Raw genomic sequence first — 20,502 nt, forward strand, 5'->3', positions numbered from 1 at the left:
TATAAAATCTTAGATTTTCAATTAACCGCTCGACTTACATCTAATTCAGTTTCAAACATTGTGTATAAATAAAATATTATATACAGAAAATACAAAAAATTCTTCTCCGTATATTCTCCGATTTTTTCCCGATTTTTCAATTAATCGCTAGGCCATAGTCGCCTACGCGTCTAACGAGTTTCCAAACATGGAAATTAGTATACGGCCATATACGTTCATACCCTATCTTTATCTTACAGCCATCTCTAATCATCTCCAAAAGACACCGTTTGTCTTTAAAATTTTCAAAATCGTCTTATTTTTAGAAGAAAAAAAGATTGCCACGTTGCAGAAGAGTTGTATTTATTTAACTTTAATACACCCTCCGTTTTTTTATATAAGTTGTTTTAGAGGAATTTTTATGTTCCAAATTATATGACGTTTTCGGTTTTCTGTGTAAAATTTATTAACATTTAATGTTGTTTGACCAATGATAATATACCTTCTATTTTATTATTGGTTGATTTGTAGTTAGTTAAATAATTAATAATGGTTTTGTTTAGAAAATATAAAAAATTAATGATTTTTTAATCTACGTGCATAATTCTAAAACGACTTATATTAAAGAACGGAGAGAGTAAAAAAAATTCTACTTTAATATTGCCAGCACAAGAATTGATTACTTAGTTTATTTGTGATAAATACAACACCTCCCAAGCAGAAAAAAGTCACTCACAAAAACACCTCGAGCTCTCTCTACCATACAAACCAAAAATATCGGTGGTTCAATCTTCAGTACCCGACGCCGGCGGAAAGATCATGGCGGGACAGTCGCGAAAATGGATGATTCTGGTGGCGACGATTTGGATTCAGGCTTTTACCGGGACCAACTTCGATTTCTCGGCTTACTCTTCAGATTTGAAGTCGGTTTTGAAGATTTCGCAGGTGCAGCTTAACTACCTCGCCGTGGCTTCTGATCTCGGGAAGGTGTTCGGTTGGTCGTCGGGGCTTGCGCTGATGTACTTCCCGCTTTGGACGGTGCTTTTCGCTGCGGCGTCTATGGGATTCGTCGGTTATGGAGTACAGTGGCTTGTCATCACTAACTTCATCTCTCTGCCTTATATTATGGTAACTTCACTATTCTTTTACCTTTTCTTTTTGAGGAAACTGTTTCTATTCATTTTAAAAATATTGTGCATCTTGTTGTTGTTGGCAACCACCTAGCAACCACAACTTTATAAATAATATAAAAAATTAGAAAGAAAATCATGATTCGGCATGATTCTTTATTATTTAATGTTCATTATTCATAGAGAACTCGTGAAGAATGAAATAGAAAGGTAGAGATTTGTATAAACCAGAAATTGTCTTCATTGTTGATAAATGAAATAAAATCCCAACAATTCATTCTTCATTGGTTACTCAAAAAACGAAAAGTTATATTATGTCAGCTTTACTCGTCTCTACTTTTTGTTTTGATGAAATTGTGTGTTTTAAAAAAAAAAGTTCTTATCCACTACTCTCTTTTTTTTATGGAACACTTCTTATCACTACTCTTTTGTTGAGAATCACTACTAAATGAAAAACTTGTGAAGACACAAAATAAATGTGCAGAGAATGTAATAGTCTACAAAAATTATTTCCGTTGTTGTTTGTTGAGAAACTGAAATATAATATAGCCACTTCGTAGTTAAATGTACAAGTGTATTTTAATATATATACTGTAAATTTCTGTGAAATTTAAGTATATGATTTATTTTGTAAAATTATTAAATATGATATGATAAAGTTATCAAACTGCAATATTTTCATGTGGAAATAGTTTTATTGCATATCATGCAAATTATATTTGAAGTATAAGACATAGTTCTTTCTAATCATAAGTAGTTTTATGTGGAAAGTTTAATGAATTTTCTATTTCTTCGAAATGACTTTCATGTTGGTTGTTATATCTTAAGAGTTATTCATATGTTCATACATATAATTTTGTCACGATTCACAAATGAGACTAAACCAAAACTTTTCGAGTCACAAACTGGGTGACGATTGATTGGTAGATAGGTAGTTCACAATTGCTTCTTTGTTTGTCGATTTTTCTTATTTTTTTATTTCTTCTTGGCATGTTCGGGCTTGTCTCGTGGTTGATGGCTATTTCGAAAATCTGCAACTATTTTATAATTAAAATATGACGTCAAAAAGGAATATTTATTTATCCTTTATATAAAATTATTATTGTCTATTAGATATGCAAAAAATGGCCACCGGATTTATTTATTAAACGTCTTTTTCTGATGAGTAAGATGTTTGTGGTTGAGAAAAATCAATGAAATAGATATACAAATATTAAATGTGACGCTTTTAGTAGTTAAATGTTGTCTTTCTCAAACAGTCAAACTCAATCATTATTGGGTAAAATAATCAAAAACAAAATTTGTAAAATAATCAAATAAAATTTAGTAGTTAGATTTTTTTAAATTTCTTGTCTCTGAAGAAACTTTGATTAATATTGGTTCGTTACTATACAGGTGTTTCTCTGTTGCTTACTTGCTGGTCTAAGTATCTGTTGGTTCAACACAGTCTGCTTTGTGCTCTGCATCAGCAACTTCCCTGCAAACAGAGCACTTGCTCTTTCCCTCACAGTAAGCTTCAACGGTGTAAGTGCTGCTCTATACACACTTGCTTACAACGCAATAAACCCAACCTCTCCAGAGCTCTACCTTCTCTTAAACGCTCTCATACCTCTCGTTGTCTCCTTCACTGCAATCATCCCGATCCTTCGCCAACCACCTTTCGAGCCTCTTCCACCAGATGGAGTTCGCCGCGACTCTCTCATGTTTCTACTGCTCAACATTCTCGCCGCTCTAAACGGTGTTTACCTCCTCCTCTTTGAGTCAAACTCCTCCGATATAACCTCTGCTCGTCTCCTCTTTGGTGGTGCAATCATCCTCTTGGTCCTCCCTTTATGTATCCCCGGTTTAGTCATCGCCCGTAACTGGTATCATCGCACAATCCACACAAGCTTCCGCCTCGAAGGTTCCGGTTTCATTCTTGTTCATCCTGATGAGCTTGAGTTGCATAAAGGGATGGTTGCACATGAAGCCAATAGAGAAAGCTACCAGTTGCTAAACGACGACGTTGTGCAAAACCTTGTTATTAAGACTACAGCTCCAGAGGAAGGTGACACTGATGAGTCTTGTTGCAAGAAGCTTATCACAAGAGGCCAGCTTGAGATATTGGGAACTGAACATTCTTTGTCGCAGCTCTTACGTAGAGCTGACTTCTGGTTCTACTATATTGCATACTTCTGTGGTGGAACCATCGGACTTGTGTACAGCAACAACCTCGGACAGATTGCTCAGTCTTTAGGACAAAGCTCAAAGACTACAACTCTTGTCACACTTTATTCTTCCTTCTCATTCTTTGGAAGATTGCTCTCGGCAACACCTGACTATATCCGAGCGTAAGTGATGAAATTTATTAATTTATCGTATTTATTAATTTATCAAATATTAATTTATAGAGTTTATGGTTTGGTTTTGCGGGTTTTGATTTGGTTTAAGTTACGCAGGAAGGTTTATTTTGCAAGAACCGGGTGGTTAGCAATCGCGCTTTTACCAACACCAATCGCGCTTTTCTTGCTCGCATCATCAGGAGCCGCGTCAGCCTTACAAGCGGGAACAGCTCTGATAGGTCTAAGCTCAGGATTCATATTCGCAGCAGCTGTTTCGATCACATCAGAGCTTTTTGGACCAAACAGTGTTGGAGTTAACCACAACATCTTGATCACAAACATACCAATAGGATCGTTGATCTATGGATTCTTGGCTGCATTGGTCTATGACTCACATGGTTCGACTGTGATCAAATCGATGAAAGACTCCGTCGTGTGTATGGGACGGGGTTGCTATTACTTGACCTTTGTGTGGTGGGGATGCTTGTCGGTTCTTGGACTCGCTTCTAGTCTTGTGTTGTTTATTAGGACTAGAAGAGCTTATCAACGGTTTGAACAAGCTCGGATAAATTCAAATATTGATTCATAGAAATTTACCTTCATTCCCCAACGGCTTGTGTATATCACAGTATATGTAGGGATCTATATTTAACAGACGTATTAATGGACTGTTATGGATTTTGGCTGATAATATTTTGTTGTCGCTGATTTATTATAGTCTCAAATTCTGATAATTGTTAAATTATCCTATCATTTCTACAATAATATTATTTATTTTGTGAGAATTTACGTTTGACAGCCCTACTTGCAATTAAATCAATTTATGCTCTTTCTTTTATGGTGGTGGAAACATTCCTGACTGATAAATTTATACCGTTTTTAAAAATACAGTTTTTAATCAATATATAAAATTTTAAAAAATTATTTTGCTCGAGAAAGCAATGTATTTGGATGTGCAATCTCGTGTAACCGTTAATTCTGAAGTGATTTTTTAGTACCCCGTCAATTATGAAATGATTACATTACTGAAGACTCACCTTTTCATTACAGATATAAATATATATATATATTAAAATGTTGATAAATCAAAGATACTCGAGTAATTAAAACTATACTTACTAATTTAGGGGTAGATACAAAACCTCTGATCCTTGATACAAAGAAAAAGCCTCTCATAAGCTAAAGCCATCTTACTCGCCGTAAACATCTCCGCCGCATACTCTTTACACTTCCTCCCTCTCTCCGCCAATCTCTCCGCTCCTTCCGCCACCGCAACTTCCATAACCGCCGTCAAAGCCTCCACATTCGGCGCAAACATAAACCCAAACTCGTCGTTCACCACAATACTCCTCTTTATGCTTGCGTACCTCGACGCCATCACCGGTTTACCACTCAACATCGCTTCCATCAAAGTCAAATCAAGACCTTGTGGTCTAAGCGTCGGATTCACAAACAAATCTATTCCGTTGTAGAAGCCCTTGAGCTCATTTGGATTTAGAGATCCCAAAATAGTAACTTTCTCTCCAAGTTCCTTGTAACGGTTCTCCCATGGTCCTGACCCAGCTACCACAAGGTGAACATTTGAATGCGTTTCGATTAGTTTTGCGAAAGCTTCGTAGAGAATCGGATGTCCCTTGTCTTTCACCAATCTCCCTGCGGCTCCTAAGACAATAGCCGATGAGTTTTCTTGTAACCCTAGTTTTGACCTAAACAGAGAACGTAGCTTCTTGTCTGATTTGAACCCATTTTCGTCGACTCCGTTGAGGATCACATGAACCCTTTTCTCCGGGATTTGGTAAACGTCTCTCAGCATTTCCCCGCAGCTGTCGCTGATTGCTATGTGATGAGCGTAGTTGTGGAAGAATCTGATTTCGTCGAGTATCTTGGGAAGCACGGCACCGTATAGGCTTGCGTTGAAGCCTTGTGATCTTGGTTCGCCTGGTTTACGGATTAGATCTTGGTAAATGCTTGACTGTAAGCTCTCTAATGCAATGCCATGCCACGAGACGGCTAGGTTTGGAACCTCTCTGGCGATCCAGTGCGGTAAAGCCACGCTTTCCGTGTGAACCACGTCAAATGGTTCCTTTTTGTTTTCTTCTTGGTAAAGCTCCCATGCTTTGTTGTACCGCCATTTTCCTGGCTCCGCGTCGCCGTGGGAATGGATTGTAGGGTTTAGGGTTTTGTCTGAAGCGGGAGTGATTTTGTTGGTTTGAGGGGAAGGGTCTAAGGGAGAGGTGAAGACGTGGACGTGGTGTCCACGGCGGGCTAAAGCAGTGTAGAGAGTGAAGGCGTGGCGTTCCATGCCGCCAGGGTTGGGCCCGGTGGGCCATTTCCTGGAGAAGACTGCGAGTTTTAGGGTTTTGGGAGGAGAGTTGGTTAAGGAGAAAGCAAGGCGGTTCCATGCAAATTGGGCGGTTTGGAGGTCGCCAGACCACGGTGGCTGGTTTGTGTCAGAGGAGGGGGAGACTGCGGCGGTTGTGGAGGAGGAGCAAGAAGAGGAGGTGCGGAGGAGGAAGAGAGCCGGGATGGTGAAGAGGACGGTGAAGAAGAGGAAAGTGCAAAGACTGAAATGAGAGTTAGGTTTCTTGAGTTTGGTTTGTGAAGCCATTGTTTGATCTTGACAATCTGATGTTGTGTCTGCTTGTTCAACAAGATGATAGATAAAAGGAAAATTGTGATTTCTCATCTCTGAGAAATTAATGATAAACTTACAATATAAGTAAATGATAAAGTGGGGATGGTCCATTAAAGTTAACTTCAATTTTAATAAGATTTTCTTTTAGTGGTTTGGTAACGTCTAAATATGACCAAGAAAGAAACGTGAGGCTGAGGCTTCAATCACTTGTGCGAGATCACTTTAGTTGTACATATGGGAAACGTTCATGTGACTTGTTGCGTGACTTTTTTACACATAAACAATGTGAACACTCCTAAATATCATGCAAATATTAAAAATAGTAATGGTGTGGTATATTGAGGAACTAAACATCTATGGAGTATATTATAGGTCAATGGTCTAAAAACATCGGTAAGGTCCGAAGCAAAACTATTTAGTTAGTGTGTTTGGCCTCCACCTTTTTGACTTTTTGATTGTGATACATCATTTTTCTAATGCGGATTTGTTGGTATTTTACAACTCAAGCATTTGACTTTCTTAACTTTTTAGACTATACATTTCGTTGTATAGTATCAAAAATGCATAAATTTAATGCATATGCGGTGGCAAATGATCTGGTAATGCCTTTGTATTGGAGTATTAATTATTTAACACGTTGTGACGGATGTGAGAAAATAGATATTAACAGAAGGATAAATAATAAAGAAAGACACAGAGATTTAACGTGGTTCACCCCTAACGGCTACTTCACGAGCAAAGAGAAATTTTATTGATAGAGGAATTACAGAGATCTGTCTACAAAAAGATCAGATCTAGTTTCTTTACGGTTGCTAACTAGATTTAGAGGAGAAACAAAATATATATAGTTGTATCTCGGAAAATCCTAGCACTAGTGGGCCTCAAAAGACTAAGGCCCAACAGATTCAAGGCATTATTCAACAAATCTCCACCTTGACTTGAATCCTTCATAATCAGATGTACCAGAGTGCACTTCTTCGTGCTCAGAATACAGATGTACCAGACTCTCTCTTTGCTTAGATGTTCCGTCGAACTCAGATGTCAGATGTCCCGTCGGACCAGATGCTCCTCAGAGCCAGATGCCCTCACTTGGGCCAGAGGCTCTCTTCGAGCCAGATGCCCCTCAAGGCCAAACGCCCATCAGAGCCAGATTTAACAGCTTGAGATGTTTAGCAAATCAAGATAATGCTTGAACTTGCTATGAGGAACGTGCTTAAAGAACATATCCGCAGGATTATCAGCTGTTCCTACCTTCTTCACTTCAATCCTCTTCTCATCTCTCAGAAAATGGTATCTTACATCGATATGCTTGGTTCTCTCATGATGAACCTGATCCTTGGCTAAGCAGATAGCACTTAAGCTATCACAGAACACAGTAGCCTGATCATGATGAAGACCAAGATCACTGACCAATCCTCTCAACCATATTGCCTCCTTAGCAGCTTCTGTCAATGCCATATACTATGCCTCAGTTGTAGACAAAGTCACTGTCGACTGCAAAGTCGCCTTCCAGCTTACAACAGAACCACCCAAAGTAAATATGTAACCAGTCATAGATCTCTTGTTGTCCACATCTCCTGCATAATCCGAATCAGAATACCCAGTAACCAGTCTCGGATCCTTGTCTCCATAGACAAGACCAATATCAGATGTACCCTTAAGGTCCCGGAAAAATCCTCTTCACAGCGATCCAGTGCTCCTATCGCGGCTGAACCATGAACCTACTCACAACATTGACTGCGTGTGCAAGATATGTCTTGTACAAACCATAACATACATCAAACTGCCCACATCACTAGCATAAGGAACACATGACATATAATCGATTTCCCCTTCAGACATTTCATCACTCATGGTAGGATGAAAATTTGCAGCACATGGAGTATCGATAGGCTTAACATTAAGCATTATGAATCATGTCAAGACCTTTTCAATGTAGGCCTTTTGTGACAAGAACAACTTCTTCTTCGTCCTATCCCTGAAGATCTCCATTCCTAGAATCTTCCTCGCAACACCCAAATCTTTCATCTCAAACTCAGAACTCAGTAATTCTTTCAGCTTCTGAACATAACACTTCTTCTTGGCAGCTATCAGCATGTCGTCTACATACAACACCAGGTAGATATACGACTCATCCTCCACCTTGCTTATGTAGACACAACAGTCATAAGGACTCCTGTCGTAGCCCAACTTGACCATATAGCTGTCAAACCTCTTGTACCACTGTCTAGGAGACTGCTTAAGTCCATACAGCGACTTCCTCAACTTGCACACATGATCTTCTTTACCAGGAAATAGAAAACCCTCAGGCTGAATCATATAGATCTCCTCCTCAAGCTCTCCATGAAGAAAAGCAGTCTTCACATCAAGTTGCTCCAACTCCAGATCCTGACGTGCTACTATCACCAATAGCACTCTGATAGAGGTGTGTCTGACCACGGGTGAGAATATCTCATTGTAGTCCACGCCTTCTCTTTGACTGAAACCTCTAGCAACAACTCGAGATTTATACTTGACTCCCTCTTCTGGTGACTGGCCTTCTTTTAGCTTATAAATCCACTTGCAAGTCACAACTTTTCTCTTAGGTGGTAGTGTGACCAGATCCCATGTGTGATTCTTTTCATGAGATTCCATCTCATCTCCCATTGAAGCAAACCATTTCTCAGATGCATAACTTAAAATGGCTTCTCTCTAAGTAAACGGCTCGTAAGTGTCCACTTCCTCTGCAACCTGTAGTGCATAACCCACCATATCTTCAAACCGATATCTCTCTGGTGGCCTAACATCAACTCTCCTTGGTCTGTCTTTAGCAATACTGCATTTTTCAGACCCAATACGTTGATTTCCAGAATTGGAAGATTGAGGCTGCTCATCAGACATCGATCGCTCGCTCTCTTCCTGAGGATCGATCGATCTCATGTTGTCGGACATCGATCGGAGATCTCTGCCATCGCCCAATCCTGTGTCTGGCATAGATCGATCGATCCCTGACATTGGATCGGTTGATCTTGGGTAGTCTGACTGCAGTTCCTGCAGCTCCACTTGCTTGTCAACATCCTCCTGCTCTGCTTCTGAAATGGACTCAGCTGAAACTTTGAACATAAAACTTTCATCAAACACAACGTTCCTGCTCATAACAACTCATTTCTCAGATGGAGACCAAACTCTGTATCCCTTTACACCATCTCCATAGCCCATAAACACTCCCTTCTTCGCTCTTGGTTCCAGCTTTCCTTCATTAACATGATAGTAAACTGTGCAACCAAAGACCCTCAGAATAGAATAATCAACAGATCTGCCTGACCAGACCTCATTAGGTATTCGACACTTGATCCCTGTATGCGGTCCAAGATTGATCAAATAACAAGCCGTGTTCACTGCCTCAGCCCAAAACCTCTTCTCTAAACCAGCATTAGAAAGCATGCACCTCGCTCTCTCCAGCAATGTCTGGTTCATTCTCTCTGCTACACCATTCTGCTGTGGTGTATACCTGATTGTATGATGCCTAGCAATCCCTGCATCCTTATAAAACTGAATGAACTCTGTTGAACAGAGACCATTATCAGTACGAAGCCTCTTAATCTTCTTCTCAGTTTGATTCTCCACCAGTATCTTCCACTCCTTGAAGCTGTTGAAAACTTCACTTTTGTGCTTCATGAATGTTATCCAAGTCTTCCTCGAATAGTCATCAATCATGGACACAAAATACATGTGACCCTTCAGCGACTCCACCTTGGAGGGACCCCAACAATCTGAATGGATGTAATCCAGCGTGCCTTTTGTTTTATGAATAACCTTAGGAAACTTCTTTCTGTGCAGCTTCCCAAACACACAGTGCTCACAGAACTCAAGGCTCTTGGTCTTATGACCACAAAGAAGATCCTGCTTCGACAGAATCTGCATCCCACTCTCGCCCATATGTCCAAGCCTCATATGCCACAACTTGTCCATATCTTCCTTGCGAACCTCTGGAGATGCAACATTTTCTAAACTTGAAACCGTAGAACCTTCCAGCAAATACAAAGTACCATGAATGAAACCTCTGAGAATCACATCTGAACCCCTGTAAACACTCAGAACTCCATCTCCACCAGAATACTTGAAACCTCTACTATCCAAAAGACTAACTGAGATCAAGTTCTTAGACATAGATGGAACATGTCTAACTTCAGTCAACATGCAGACTCTATCATCATGTGTCCTGAGCTTAATAGAACCGATTCCTGCAATATTGCAAGCAAAGTCATTTGCCATCTTGATCTTGGCATCAGTCACTGCCTCATACTCTGAGAACCATTCTCTCCTTGGACACATATGATAAGATGCGCCTGTGTCCAGGACCCACACATCTCTAGGATGTGTTTTTTCATGACCAACCAGCGCAATATCTTCATCAGATTTAGCCTCATTCTCGGCTACCGCAACGGAACCAATCTGCTTCTTCTTCTTAGGACAATCAGATTTCCAAGGTCCTTTTTTGCAGTAATTGCAAATGTCAGTTGGTTTAGGACCCTTTGAAAATATTTTGTCTTTCGACTTCTTGCCTTTTCCAAAGTTCTTTCCACCACCTACAAACAACCCAGAAGCTTGGTCGTCTGTACCAGAACCAGATGCCTTGTGTCGCAACTCCCTGCTATGAAGTGCTGACCTGACTTCCTCCAAACTCACTGTATCCTTACTCCCTATGAATGACTGAACAAAGTTCTCATAGGAGTTTGGTAGTGATACCAACAAAATCAGTGCTGCATCCTAATCTTCCACCTTAACATCAATATTCCTCAGATCCAACAAGATGGAATTTAGACTGTTAAGATGATCTTGGAGTTGTGCACCTTCTTGCATCCTCAGAGCGAAAAGACGTTGTTTCAGAAGTAGCTTCTTAGTCAGAGACTTCATCATGTATAGACTCTCTAACTTCGACCACAAATCAGCTGCAGCATAAACACCGGAAACTTCGATGATGATCTCATCTGTCATACACAACAAAATTGTTGAATACGCCTTCTCTTCAGTAACCTCCATCTCAGTAGTAACAGGTTCAACCTTCTTCCCTGACAACGGTGCCCAAAGACTTTGTTGCTTCAGCAACGCCTTCATCCTGATTTGCCAGAGACTGAAATTGTTCCTTCCAGTAAACTTGTCGATCTTCATATTCATCCCAGACATCTTCTCACCAGATTCAACCCGAAGCTCTGATACCAGTTTGTTGTGACGGATGTGAGAAGATAGAGATTAACATATGGATAAACAATAAAGAAAGACACAGAGATTTAACGTGGTTCACCCCTAACGGCTACGTCCACGGGCAAAGAGAGATTTTATTGATGGAAGAATTACAGAGATCTGTCTACAAGAAGATCAGATCTAGTTTCTCTACGGCTGCTAACTAGGTTTAGAGGAGGCACAAAATATATATAGTTGTGTCCCGGAAAACCCTAGCACTAGTTGGCCTCAAAAGACTAAGGTCCAAGAGATTCAAAACATTATTCAACATAACATGCAAGAGTTATTTCTGTAATAAGTTTACATTGGAACTTTACTTCGAATCTTATCACAAGTCAAACTTTAGCTTTTACATTTTCAAGAATACTTCCCAAGAAAAAATAAAACTGATTTTGATATTTTTGTACTGATGAAACTCTTTCTGGAGAAACATAACTTGCACTATAGAGATTCAGTTCCCCATTCTTGACAATTGCTTAAGATTAGCCACTTGAAACTACAAAATTATATACAGTCTCTGTAGTTCACTTAAAAGACGGAGCTAAGATCGATTTGTAACGTGATTCTGTCTGAATCCAACCCTTTACGAAATCAACTTTCTATAGTTAGCTATTTCCAGAGATTAGACTTGTGTAGGCTCCATGTAACAAAGAAGAGAACACTCTTAATCAGCAAAAGAGATTTCTTCGTTTGTTCTTTTCCCGTTCAGTAGCTCTTCTTCTTGTGGACAGAAACGGCCTCTTTTGGACACAACAGCTTCATCCATATCGTTTCATTTAGATCTCTTGGGGAAAAATCAAATATACTTAATTTTCTTCTCATCAGGTTTCCTTTAAAAGTTTAAATACATAATAAGGTTATGAGCAATACGACATCGTAACACAAGACTCGATTATTAGAAAGCAGACTAAAGATAATGAAACTCTCTTTTTCGCTAAGAGTCTCCCACACTCGTTCATTCTCTCTTATCCAGTTCGCTCGCCCACATCCTCTACTAGGCATGGGCATAAAATCCATAATCCATAATCCATAATCCAAAATCCGAACCGAATCCGAACCGAAAAATCAGATCCGTACCCGGTCTGAAATGTAAAAAATACCCGAATGAATCTTGTAAGGTGGTACAAAAAACATATCCGAACCCGAAGTGTTATTAACCGAATCCGAACGGGTAACCCGAAAAACCGAAAAAATAAAAAAATCCTAAAAGATATCCGAAGAAACCGGTCGGAATGTCCAAACTAATATACAATGCAATTATATGAAACATGAATATATATTTCAAATATTCAATTTCATATTTATTTTGATATGGTATCTAACAATAAATATTTAAAATTTAAATAACTACTTTAAATACTTAATTATATATAAATAAGTATATATTTCTTATGTTTTGCTTTTAAATTTTAGATTTCATTTCGGGTATATCCAAACCGATCTGATATAACCCGAATCCGAATGATATATGGTTACTTTATGGGTTCTATGATGTGGTACAAAACCGACCCGAACCCGATGTGTTATATCCGAACCCGATCCGTACTTGCAAATTTACAAGAATGAGACCTAGGAAGTGTTATAAAAAAGAACCAAAATCCGAAAAATCCGACCCGAATGCCAACGGGTACCCGAACGCCCAGGCTTATCCTCTATATAGTAAAGCGCAAGTCGTCTGGCGAATCGAAATTTGACATGTGGCAAAATTTTACAAAAAAAAAAAAAAAAAATGTCGATAGAAAGTTAGTTTTGATCTTAATTTCTGAAATTCTAAATAACTAAAAATCCCTAAATTTCTTCGGATATCACTCCCACATTCAAAACTAGAAATCACGATTAAAAACTGTTTTATTATTTATATAATGTTGATCTATTAGTTTTACTCTCTATTAATCTCTTTTTCTCACTCTTTCATCTCTCTTTCTGCTTTTCCATGTTTTCATATTCTCTAGATCTTTGATGAAAGCAAAATATCCATATAGGTTTATGATTAAAAGTTCCATCACTGGCCGTGGTTCGTTAGTTTGTTCTTATTCTAAATTAATAATCTTTTAATCTTTTTTGTTTCACATATTTTAAGTTGTAAATGACTCTGTCCTGTGTACGCATGCTTCAAAGCTTAACTCTTCAATAAAGAATGAGAGGTGAAAGCTTTATCAGCAATCAATAAGACAATGCGTATCTTCAACTCTGTTATGTACAAAATGACTATTTTACAAAACTGCTTCTGTGGTTTTACTTTTGAAAGTATGTACCTAGCTTTTTCATCCATTTTAGCATTTCAAATAAAAAATGTCATTGATACAGTGATACTATATTTCTTTCCTTTTGTTATTTTAGATATTGGACTTAACTAATTCTCAATTTGCTGGTGATATAATTCAGAGGAGGGTAAGAGGCTTACTTTAAATCACACTTACAGAACCCTAAAAACTTGAGAAGCACTAAGAAGAAAAAAAAATGTCAGTGATAATTAGAAAGCAACAAATGGGTCTAAGAGTAAGAGATTCAGGTGATAATGGAAACGAGAAGAACCATGTCTATTATTTAGATGAAGACCTAACCTCAGCCAGTTAGTCTTCCATATTTTTGTGTACTTATTTTTTTTTTTTTTTTTTTTGTGTACTTAAAATCTTAAAAAACGTGGTGAAATATTTTTCTTTACTTTTGCTTCAGAAAAGATTTTTGATTTTGTTATTCTTATATAGTTTTTGTAGTTTCTCTCATTAAAAATGCAAAAGCAAATAGAGCATCACTGAAAAAGAGGAAATGTAGAATAATGACCCAAAAATAGACATGAGAAAATAATATTACAATACTAAAAGGGGCACATGAGCTCTTTTTAGACTGTCCACGTTGGACTAAAAAATCAACCAGTAAATAATTGACATGTTAGCTTCATTTTTAAGTAATCCTCTGTTTTTGTCCACGTCATTATTTCTATAAGCCCAAACTCCTGCCTAATTTTTGACAAAATATCGCCCCCACTCTCGACCCATTCGACTTCTTCTTCCTTCTCATTGGAAAATCAATCATAAATCACCATGTTATCTTCTCCACCGATTCACCTGCGTAGCGCCTCATTTCCACCACTATCACTCATAAAGACCCAACCATTATTGTATTAACACAAAGCTAATCAACTCTTCCAATTCTCACACCTAAAAACTTTATATATAGCTCTTTTACGGTTCTCTCATTCACCAAGAAGGTACCTTCATCAGTTTGCAACTCTTGACTAATGCTTCTTCATTAGGCCAAGATCTCATACATTTATCCTTTTGCTCCCTTTTTTGTTCGACAATCTTTCGCAAGGTAGTTTTGTTTGATTTTTTTCTATGATTTTATCTCTAATTCCTCTCAATGTTGTGTTCCCCGGTCCGTTTTGTGAATATTTGTTTTATACATGTTGATAGTTTGTTTCTGAGCCGAATAATATTTGTTTTCATTTTCAGTGTCCTTCTAGATCTCTCTTCTATGTATGCGATTTTTGATCTGTACCTGGCTACATTTTCAAATTCCTCTCCATACTGCATTTCGATCTCTCCAGGTGGATTATCTATGTGACCAAGGAGCCACCGAGGTGAGCAGGATGTAGCAAAGCGGCTGCAACTGATCCAAACAAACCAAAAAGGCCAGTCGGGGCCTTCTTCTTTTTCATGTAATAATCGCCTGCAAATTCTTCTTTTATTCTGTGTTCAGTAGTTTCCATGGGTTAAATTTTTTTATTTAAAAAAGTTCTTCCTCTGGCTACTGCGAAATCTATTACAGGTTAGATGGTTAGATGAACCTATAAATCTGTTGCCCTTATTCCTCTTTTTAATTTGATTGTAATGTATTTTTTGTTGGTTTTCTATTATTTGTATGGACATACAAGTTGCAAAAGCTGGTGGAGATAAGTGGAAATTCTTGACAAATGGGGTATGTTCTCTCAACAATTACCCATAGTTGTGTTATTAACTTATCATCTCAGTTGTCATAACGAAGTATAATACTTGTGTTTCACAATAAGTGAGGAGAAATAACCTCATGTTGCCAAGGCTGAAAATCACAAGTTTGACTATGAGATTCATAGAAGAAATATCCAAAGGAAGTTGAGGGATCTGAAAAATCAGTGCCAGAGGTTAGGATGAAAGAGAAAGGTTAGTGGTTTTGAGCTATTACACATCATTGCATAAGAAAGAGCTTTCTTTTAATTTTGTACCATTAGTATAGATGGCTGCAAAGATATCTCTATATGTTAATCTTAACTTAAATTTCATCAAAAAAAAAAAAATTGTAACTTAAAATGTTTGTGGGGCTAATTAAAAGAAGACTGAACAGGGTACAAGAGCAAAAAAACTACACGCTACACAAACCTCTTGAAGCTAAAGACATTGCAGCTAAGAAAGCTCAGAGGAATTATGAGTATTTAACGGAGAAAGAGAAGAAAACGGGATAAGCGAAAGGCTACAATTGTTTAAGAAATATGTGAAGCAATGAAAATGAGCAAGGAATCGTCTGATGATGGTGGCAGAAGCTGCTCATTACGCCGAAGTGGCTACTCATAAAACAGATGTGGTTGGGTAGACAGTGCAAGGGACAAACTCGATTGCAGGGACGGTGGAAGGTGCAGTGGGGTATGCAGGGCATAAGGTGGCTCTAAGAATGTGGAGTTGGTTAAAAATAAATCAGCAGCGGCTGCTGATATGGTGGTTGGATACACAGTGAGCCAGAAAGAGAAAGCTCAACACAAATGCCAAGAAATGCACCAGGTACTACTCCGCTTACGTCAGAGATCTTGATTTAGCTCATTCAAGTATCATAATGCTGTTACGTGGTTCTCAAGAAACTGTTTTTGGATTTGTTGAGTGGGGTGAGGAAGAGAAGCTACCAGGGTTTGTCACAGAATCAAGAAGATGCTATGGACCGATGTAAGAGAAATTAGAAGTAAGGAAATTGTATTCGGATATGGAACAAAAGGGTTGGTCGGGGAGCGACGAGGTGTCGGGTATGGAGAAAGATGTTTAAATATGGAACAAATGGAATGTTTTTTTCAATTCTTTTTGCTTATAAGGGTCCTTTATCTAAATAGCATGAGACTATGCTTCAGAATAATTCCCTTCTAAATAAAAATCGCTCTTTTTCTATTAAATGGGTTGAAGTATGTAACTGGTTGGTTTATCAATCTAATCTCTTCATATTTTCCTTTGAATTACTAATATTTATCTACTCTTTGGAGACTGTGTTCAAAAAAAAAAATAAAAAATAAAATAAAAAAAAAAAAAAAAAAATCTACTCTTTGGAGACTAAGTCAGTGGACTTTGTACTTTGAAGTGGATCGTACAACACTATCATACCAAGAGCATTAGCTTCCTTCAATTTAAAAATACCAATATTTCAAACATGTGATTGCATACAAAATAATCTTGGATGAAGGTCATCCTCAGAATCAAATCACTTCAATCGAGTTGCATGTTAATTTGTATCATATTGTATAATAGCAGGCACATATATATGTGCAAATACTACAAATAAACACACATAAATTTGTATTTTGATCGACAAGAGACGTCGGAGACCATATATGTTTTCACACAATAATCAACAGGAAGAACCATATTAATCTTGGATGATGCAATTAAATAAGAAAAATGCTTAAAATTACTAAATATATTAACAGGAAGAACCATATTAATCTTGGATGATGCTCAAAGAAGAGAAAGAAAAAAAAACCCAAAAAACTAAAGATTATATAAAAACAAAATGTAAAACACATAAAGTTATACGTAAGTCTTCTATTACTTCAGTATAACGACATGAATAATTTCATATGAACAATAAATCTATTACTTGGTTCAAAAAAAGTAAAATAAATCTATTACACTTAATAAAAAACTGATTATATAGGAATCAAGAAGACAACATAGAAAACCAAGACAACATAGAAAACCAGCGTCATTAACAAAGGAAAAAGCACAAGCTATTTTCATCTTCTTTACTGTTGTGAATATTTTTCTATGTATTAGCTTGATCAATGAAGAATTATTTAAATAAATGAGAATCAAATAAAAGAAAAAAACTTTATAATAAATAATCCGCGCGAAGCGCGGAAAAAGATCTAGTACTATATAAAATGCAAAAATAAACTTGACATAAAATACTTACAAACATATATCAGCACGTCTATTTTAAAAACAACAGTAATTCTGTAAAACAATTTCCAAACGATTTGCCTCAATATTATTCATGTTTATAAAATGTGTAAAAACACTAATTTACTTTAATTTTAAATTATGATAAAAAATAACTAAAATGAACACTGGTGATAACTATAGGATGGAGTTTTTAGCTTAACTAGAGATTTTACCGTGCTACGCGCGGTTTATTTGTCCATTAAATATCTATAATTTTAATGTTAAATATAATTCAAACATTAGAGTTTAAAATAAATTAAGTTATAAGCTTTAAAATAAATTAAGTTTATTTTGGGTTTATATTATATCATTTTTATATAAGATTTGATAAATTAGAGTGAAAGGGTTTGAAGAAATATAATTTTCTTTGTTAGGAATATCACTAATTTCTATTTAATATATATTTTATATGTAACCATATTTAAATTTAAAACTTTATTAAAATTAATATAATTTATATTTAATAAAATATTCATATTTTATTATTTTATGTATATCATATATTTGTTTATGAATCATCTGAATGGTTTTTTCAAATTATCATATTGAAGAATAGGTAAATAAATTCATTTCATATAAATACATATATTTTCATAAACGTGTAATCATTTTATGTGTTAAAATTTCATTGATATTTATTATTTTGCAAATAACAAATAATAAATTATTTATTTTAAAAATGTGAAACTTTTAGGAGATTCCATATTAATGATTTCATGTTTAAATACAACATAAAAATATTTAGGATAGATTAAATTACAGATATGCTGATATATCAGGCATTGGTATTGGCTAAAAAAATTATAACCATGCAAGATTATTTGTATGTTAAAGTTGAAACATATTTCCATTATTCTAAAATTTGTTATTAAATAACTTAAGATGGATTTGGAATAGCGAGAAGCAAATTAAAAAAATTCAAAAATTGTAAAGACTTCTCAAAATGAACCGACTGGTAATTCTCTAACCTAAACTAATTTTTACACAAACTTGTTTTGTCAAACAATATAAATAAATGATGAACAAATCTAACAGTATATTGATAGCCTAGAGGTAACAATTAAAAAATATTTGTAATGCGAATTACTGAGCGTAATCAAAAGCTATAGATAACTAATTAAATTCATAATTTTTCATCTTATAATTTTTAATAAAAAATAAATTTATGCTGATTTCTATGTTATATTGGCAGATATGATTTTTAAGAATTTTATAACTTTTAAGATTTAATTTGTCTCTTTGTGGTAGTTAAATTTGTATGTTGATTTACATAATATCATTTTAAATATCAATTTAGTACCTTTTGAATAGTTTTAATTTGATCTTTAGAAATTTATTTCCATTTTGTTTTAAATGATTTGGATATTTTTCTAATATCTTACTAAATAATAATGGAATTTTATTATATTTTAATATTTAATTAAAATAATATATGTTAATTTCAAACCACTAACCTAGATATTAAATTAATTTATTGTATGTACTTTTTGTTGGTCATTTTATACTGATTTTAACTTACTTTTTTGAGAAATTTATTTTAACTTTATTTTGACATAATGGTTTTTTTTTTAAATCTTCCATTTAAGACAACGAAAACAACAACGGACAATTTAGTGGTGAGGATTCAAAAGGGTCGTGTGCTCGTCTTCATAGCCTCTTTGTCTTCATCCTCCTTTGAAGAGTGTTTTTGTGAACGCAAGCTCTCCACAACATTAAACCACAAATAGATGTGCCAAGCAGATTTTGACACTTTTATACTTTTACGATCTCCTGTTAATAGTGACCATGAAAAAACTTAGCTACAAAAAGAGTTAGCTACTTTAGATAAATGGACTTGTTATGGCTATAGTCTCAAGTAATTTCAGTAAACAAAGGATGACTCAATATGTTCATGTTTATAGATGGTGAAAAAAGCAACTGCAACGCCAATACTAAGGTATTGCATAAGGATGGACTCATGTGCTACTCAATTATAGATGGTTTAATGATAAGCTAAATTCAAGTTAGGAATCAATACCTATATGAAAGTTTCCTGATCCTCCCCTGAATAATTTAATTTAAGATCTCACCACTATTGAGAATATCCAAAGAGTTATTTTTTTTTTTTGTGAAATAGCATGTCCAAAAAGTGGGTGCGTATCAAAAAACATATACAATTGTAAAACAGTTTCATAGAATGTCCAAAAAGTTATTATTTTTTTTTGTGAAAGAGCATGAAGAATCACAATCTCAATATACCTGCATATAGGTCGATTACATTTCTCTTGCCTTTGTAATCCATCCTAGAGAGAATTTTATTCTCGTCTTCCAAGGGTAAAGACATGAGATCAGGATGCCGTCTTGTTCATTCATCTGTAATATAACCACCTGAAAAGGAGTTTTAAATGTTCAGCTTAGTGAAACATAAACTCAATGTAACTCTTTACCAGAAAAAAAAACAGATGAACATAAACTCAATGTAACTCTTTACCAGAATAAAAAATGATGAAGCAAAAAAGTTAGAACCAAATACCATTATATTGGTTCCCTTCCTCTGGTTTCACATGCTGCACAATATCTCAGGATCGAAGATGATCCTAGAGGTAGTAGTGAAATCATTTTAAACATACAACACATTGGGAAGAAGAACTTGGACCCAAGCAGAATATACATCCATATGTATCAGCTTACATGTTCTTGACAACTCCAATGTATGATCTCGATCTTGGGGCTTAGCAAATTTAGTTTTGAAGGGTATTGTTAGATGTGAACCTTATCCAGGGAAGGATGTTTTCACGATTCTGCAACTCTTGGCCCCACTTCTCACCATCCGCTACCACTTCCTCTAAACCCACAAACACACCAAAACATTTAGAAATGGTAACTTTCTTTATAAAGACAGAAAGAGAAGAAACCAAACCTGTAACTGTAGGTGTGGCCAATACATCGACTTCAGGGTTAACATCTTTCAGGAGAGGCCTCCCTCAAAGGCTCATCAGTAAGAACAACAGGCTTCTCCGCATCCACACCTTGAGGATCAGAGGATCTCAGCTCCGGCT

The 20,502-nt window shown here is 36.2% G+C and overlaps 2 protein-coding genes across 2 annotated transcripts; one reads left to right on the plus strand and one right to left on the minus strand.

Annotated features, from left to right (window-relative positions):
- The first annotated feature begins 659 nt into the window (after window positions 1-659).
- LOC106377083 (protein NUCLEAR FUSION DEFECTIVE 4-like) lies at window positions 660-4,215 on the plus strand. Its single transcript, XM_048745516.1, has 3 exons — window positions 660-1,107; window positions 2,505-3,439; window positions 3,548-4,215. Exons 1-3 carry the CDS (start codon window positions 799-801, stop codon window positions 4,017-4,019), a joined length of 1,716 nt encoding a protein of 571 aa, XP_048601473.1. The 5' UTR covers window positions 660-798; the 3' UTR covers window positions 4,020-4,215.
- Window positions 4,216-4,402: 187 nt separating this feature from the next.
- On the minus strand, window positions 4,403-6,174 carry LOC106377084. Its single transcript, XM_013817245.3, has one exon. The coding sequence runs from the start codon at window positions 6,114-6,116 to the stop codon at window positions 4,554-4,556; it is 1,563 nt and encodes a 520-aa protein (XP_013672699.1). The 5' UTR covers window positions 6,117-6,174; the 3' UTR covers window positions 4,403-4,553.
- Window positions 6,175-20,502: the final 14,328 nt, after the last annotated feature.

The sequence above is a fragment of the Brassica napus genome, chromosome C1 (genome assembly GCF_020379485.1).
Source record: "Brassica napus cultivar Da-Ae chromosome C1, Da-Ae, whole genome shotgun sequence".
Classification (NCBI taxonomy): domain Eukaryota; kingdom Viridiplantae; phylum Streptophyta; class Magnoliopsida; order Brassicales; family Brassicaceae; genus Brassica; species Brassica napus.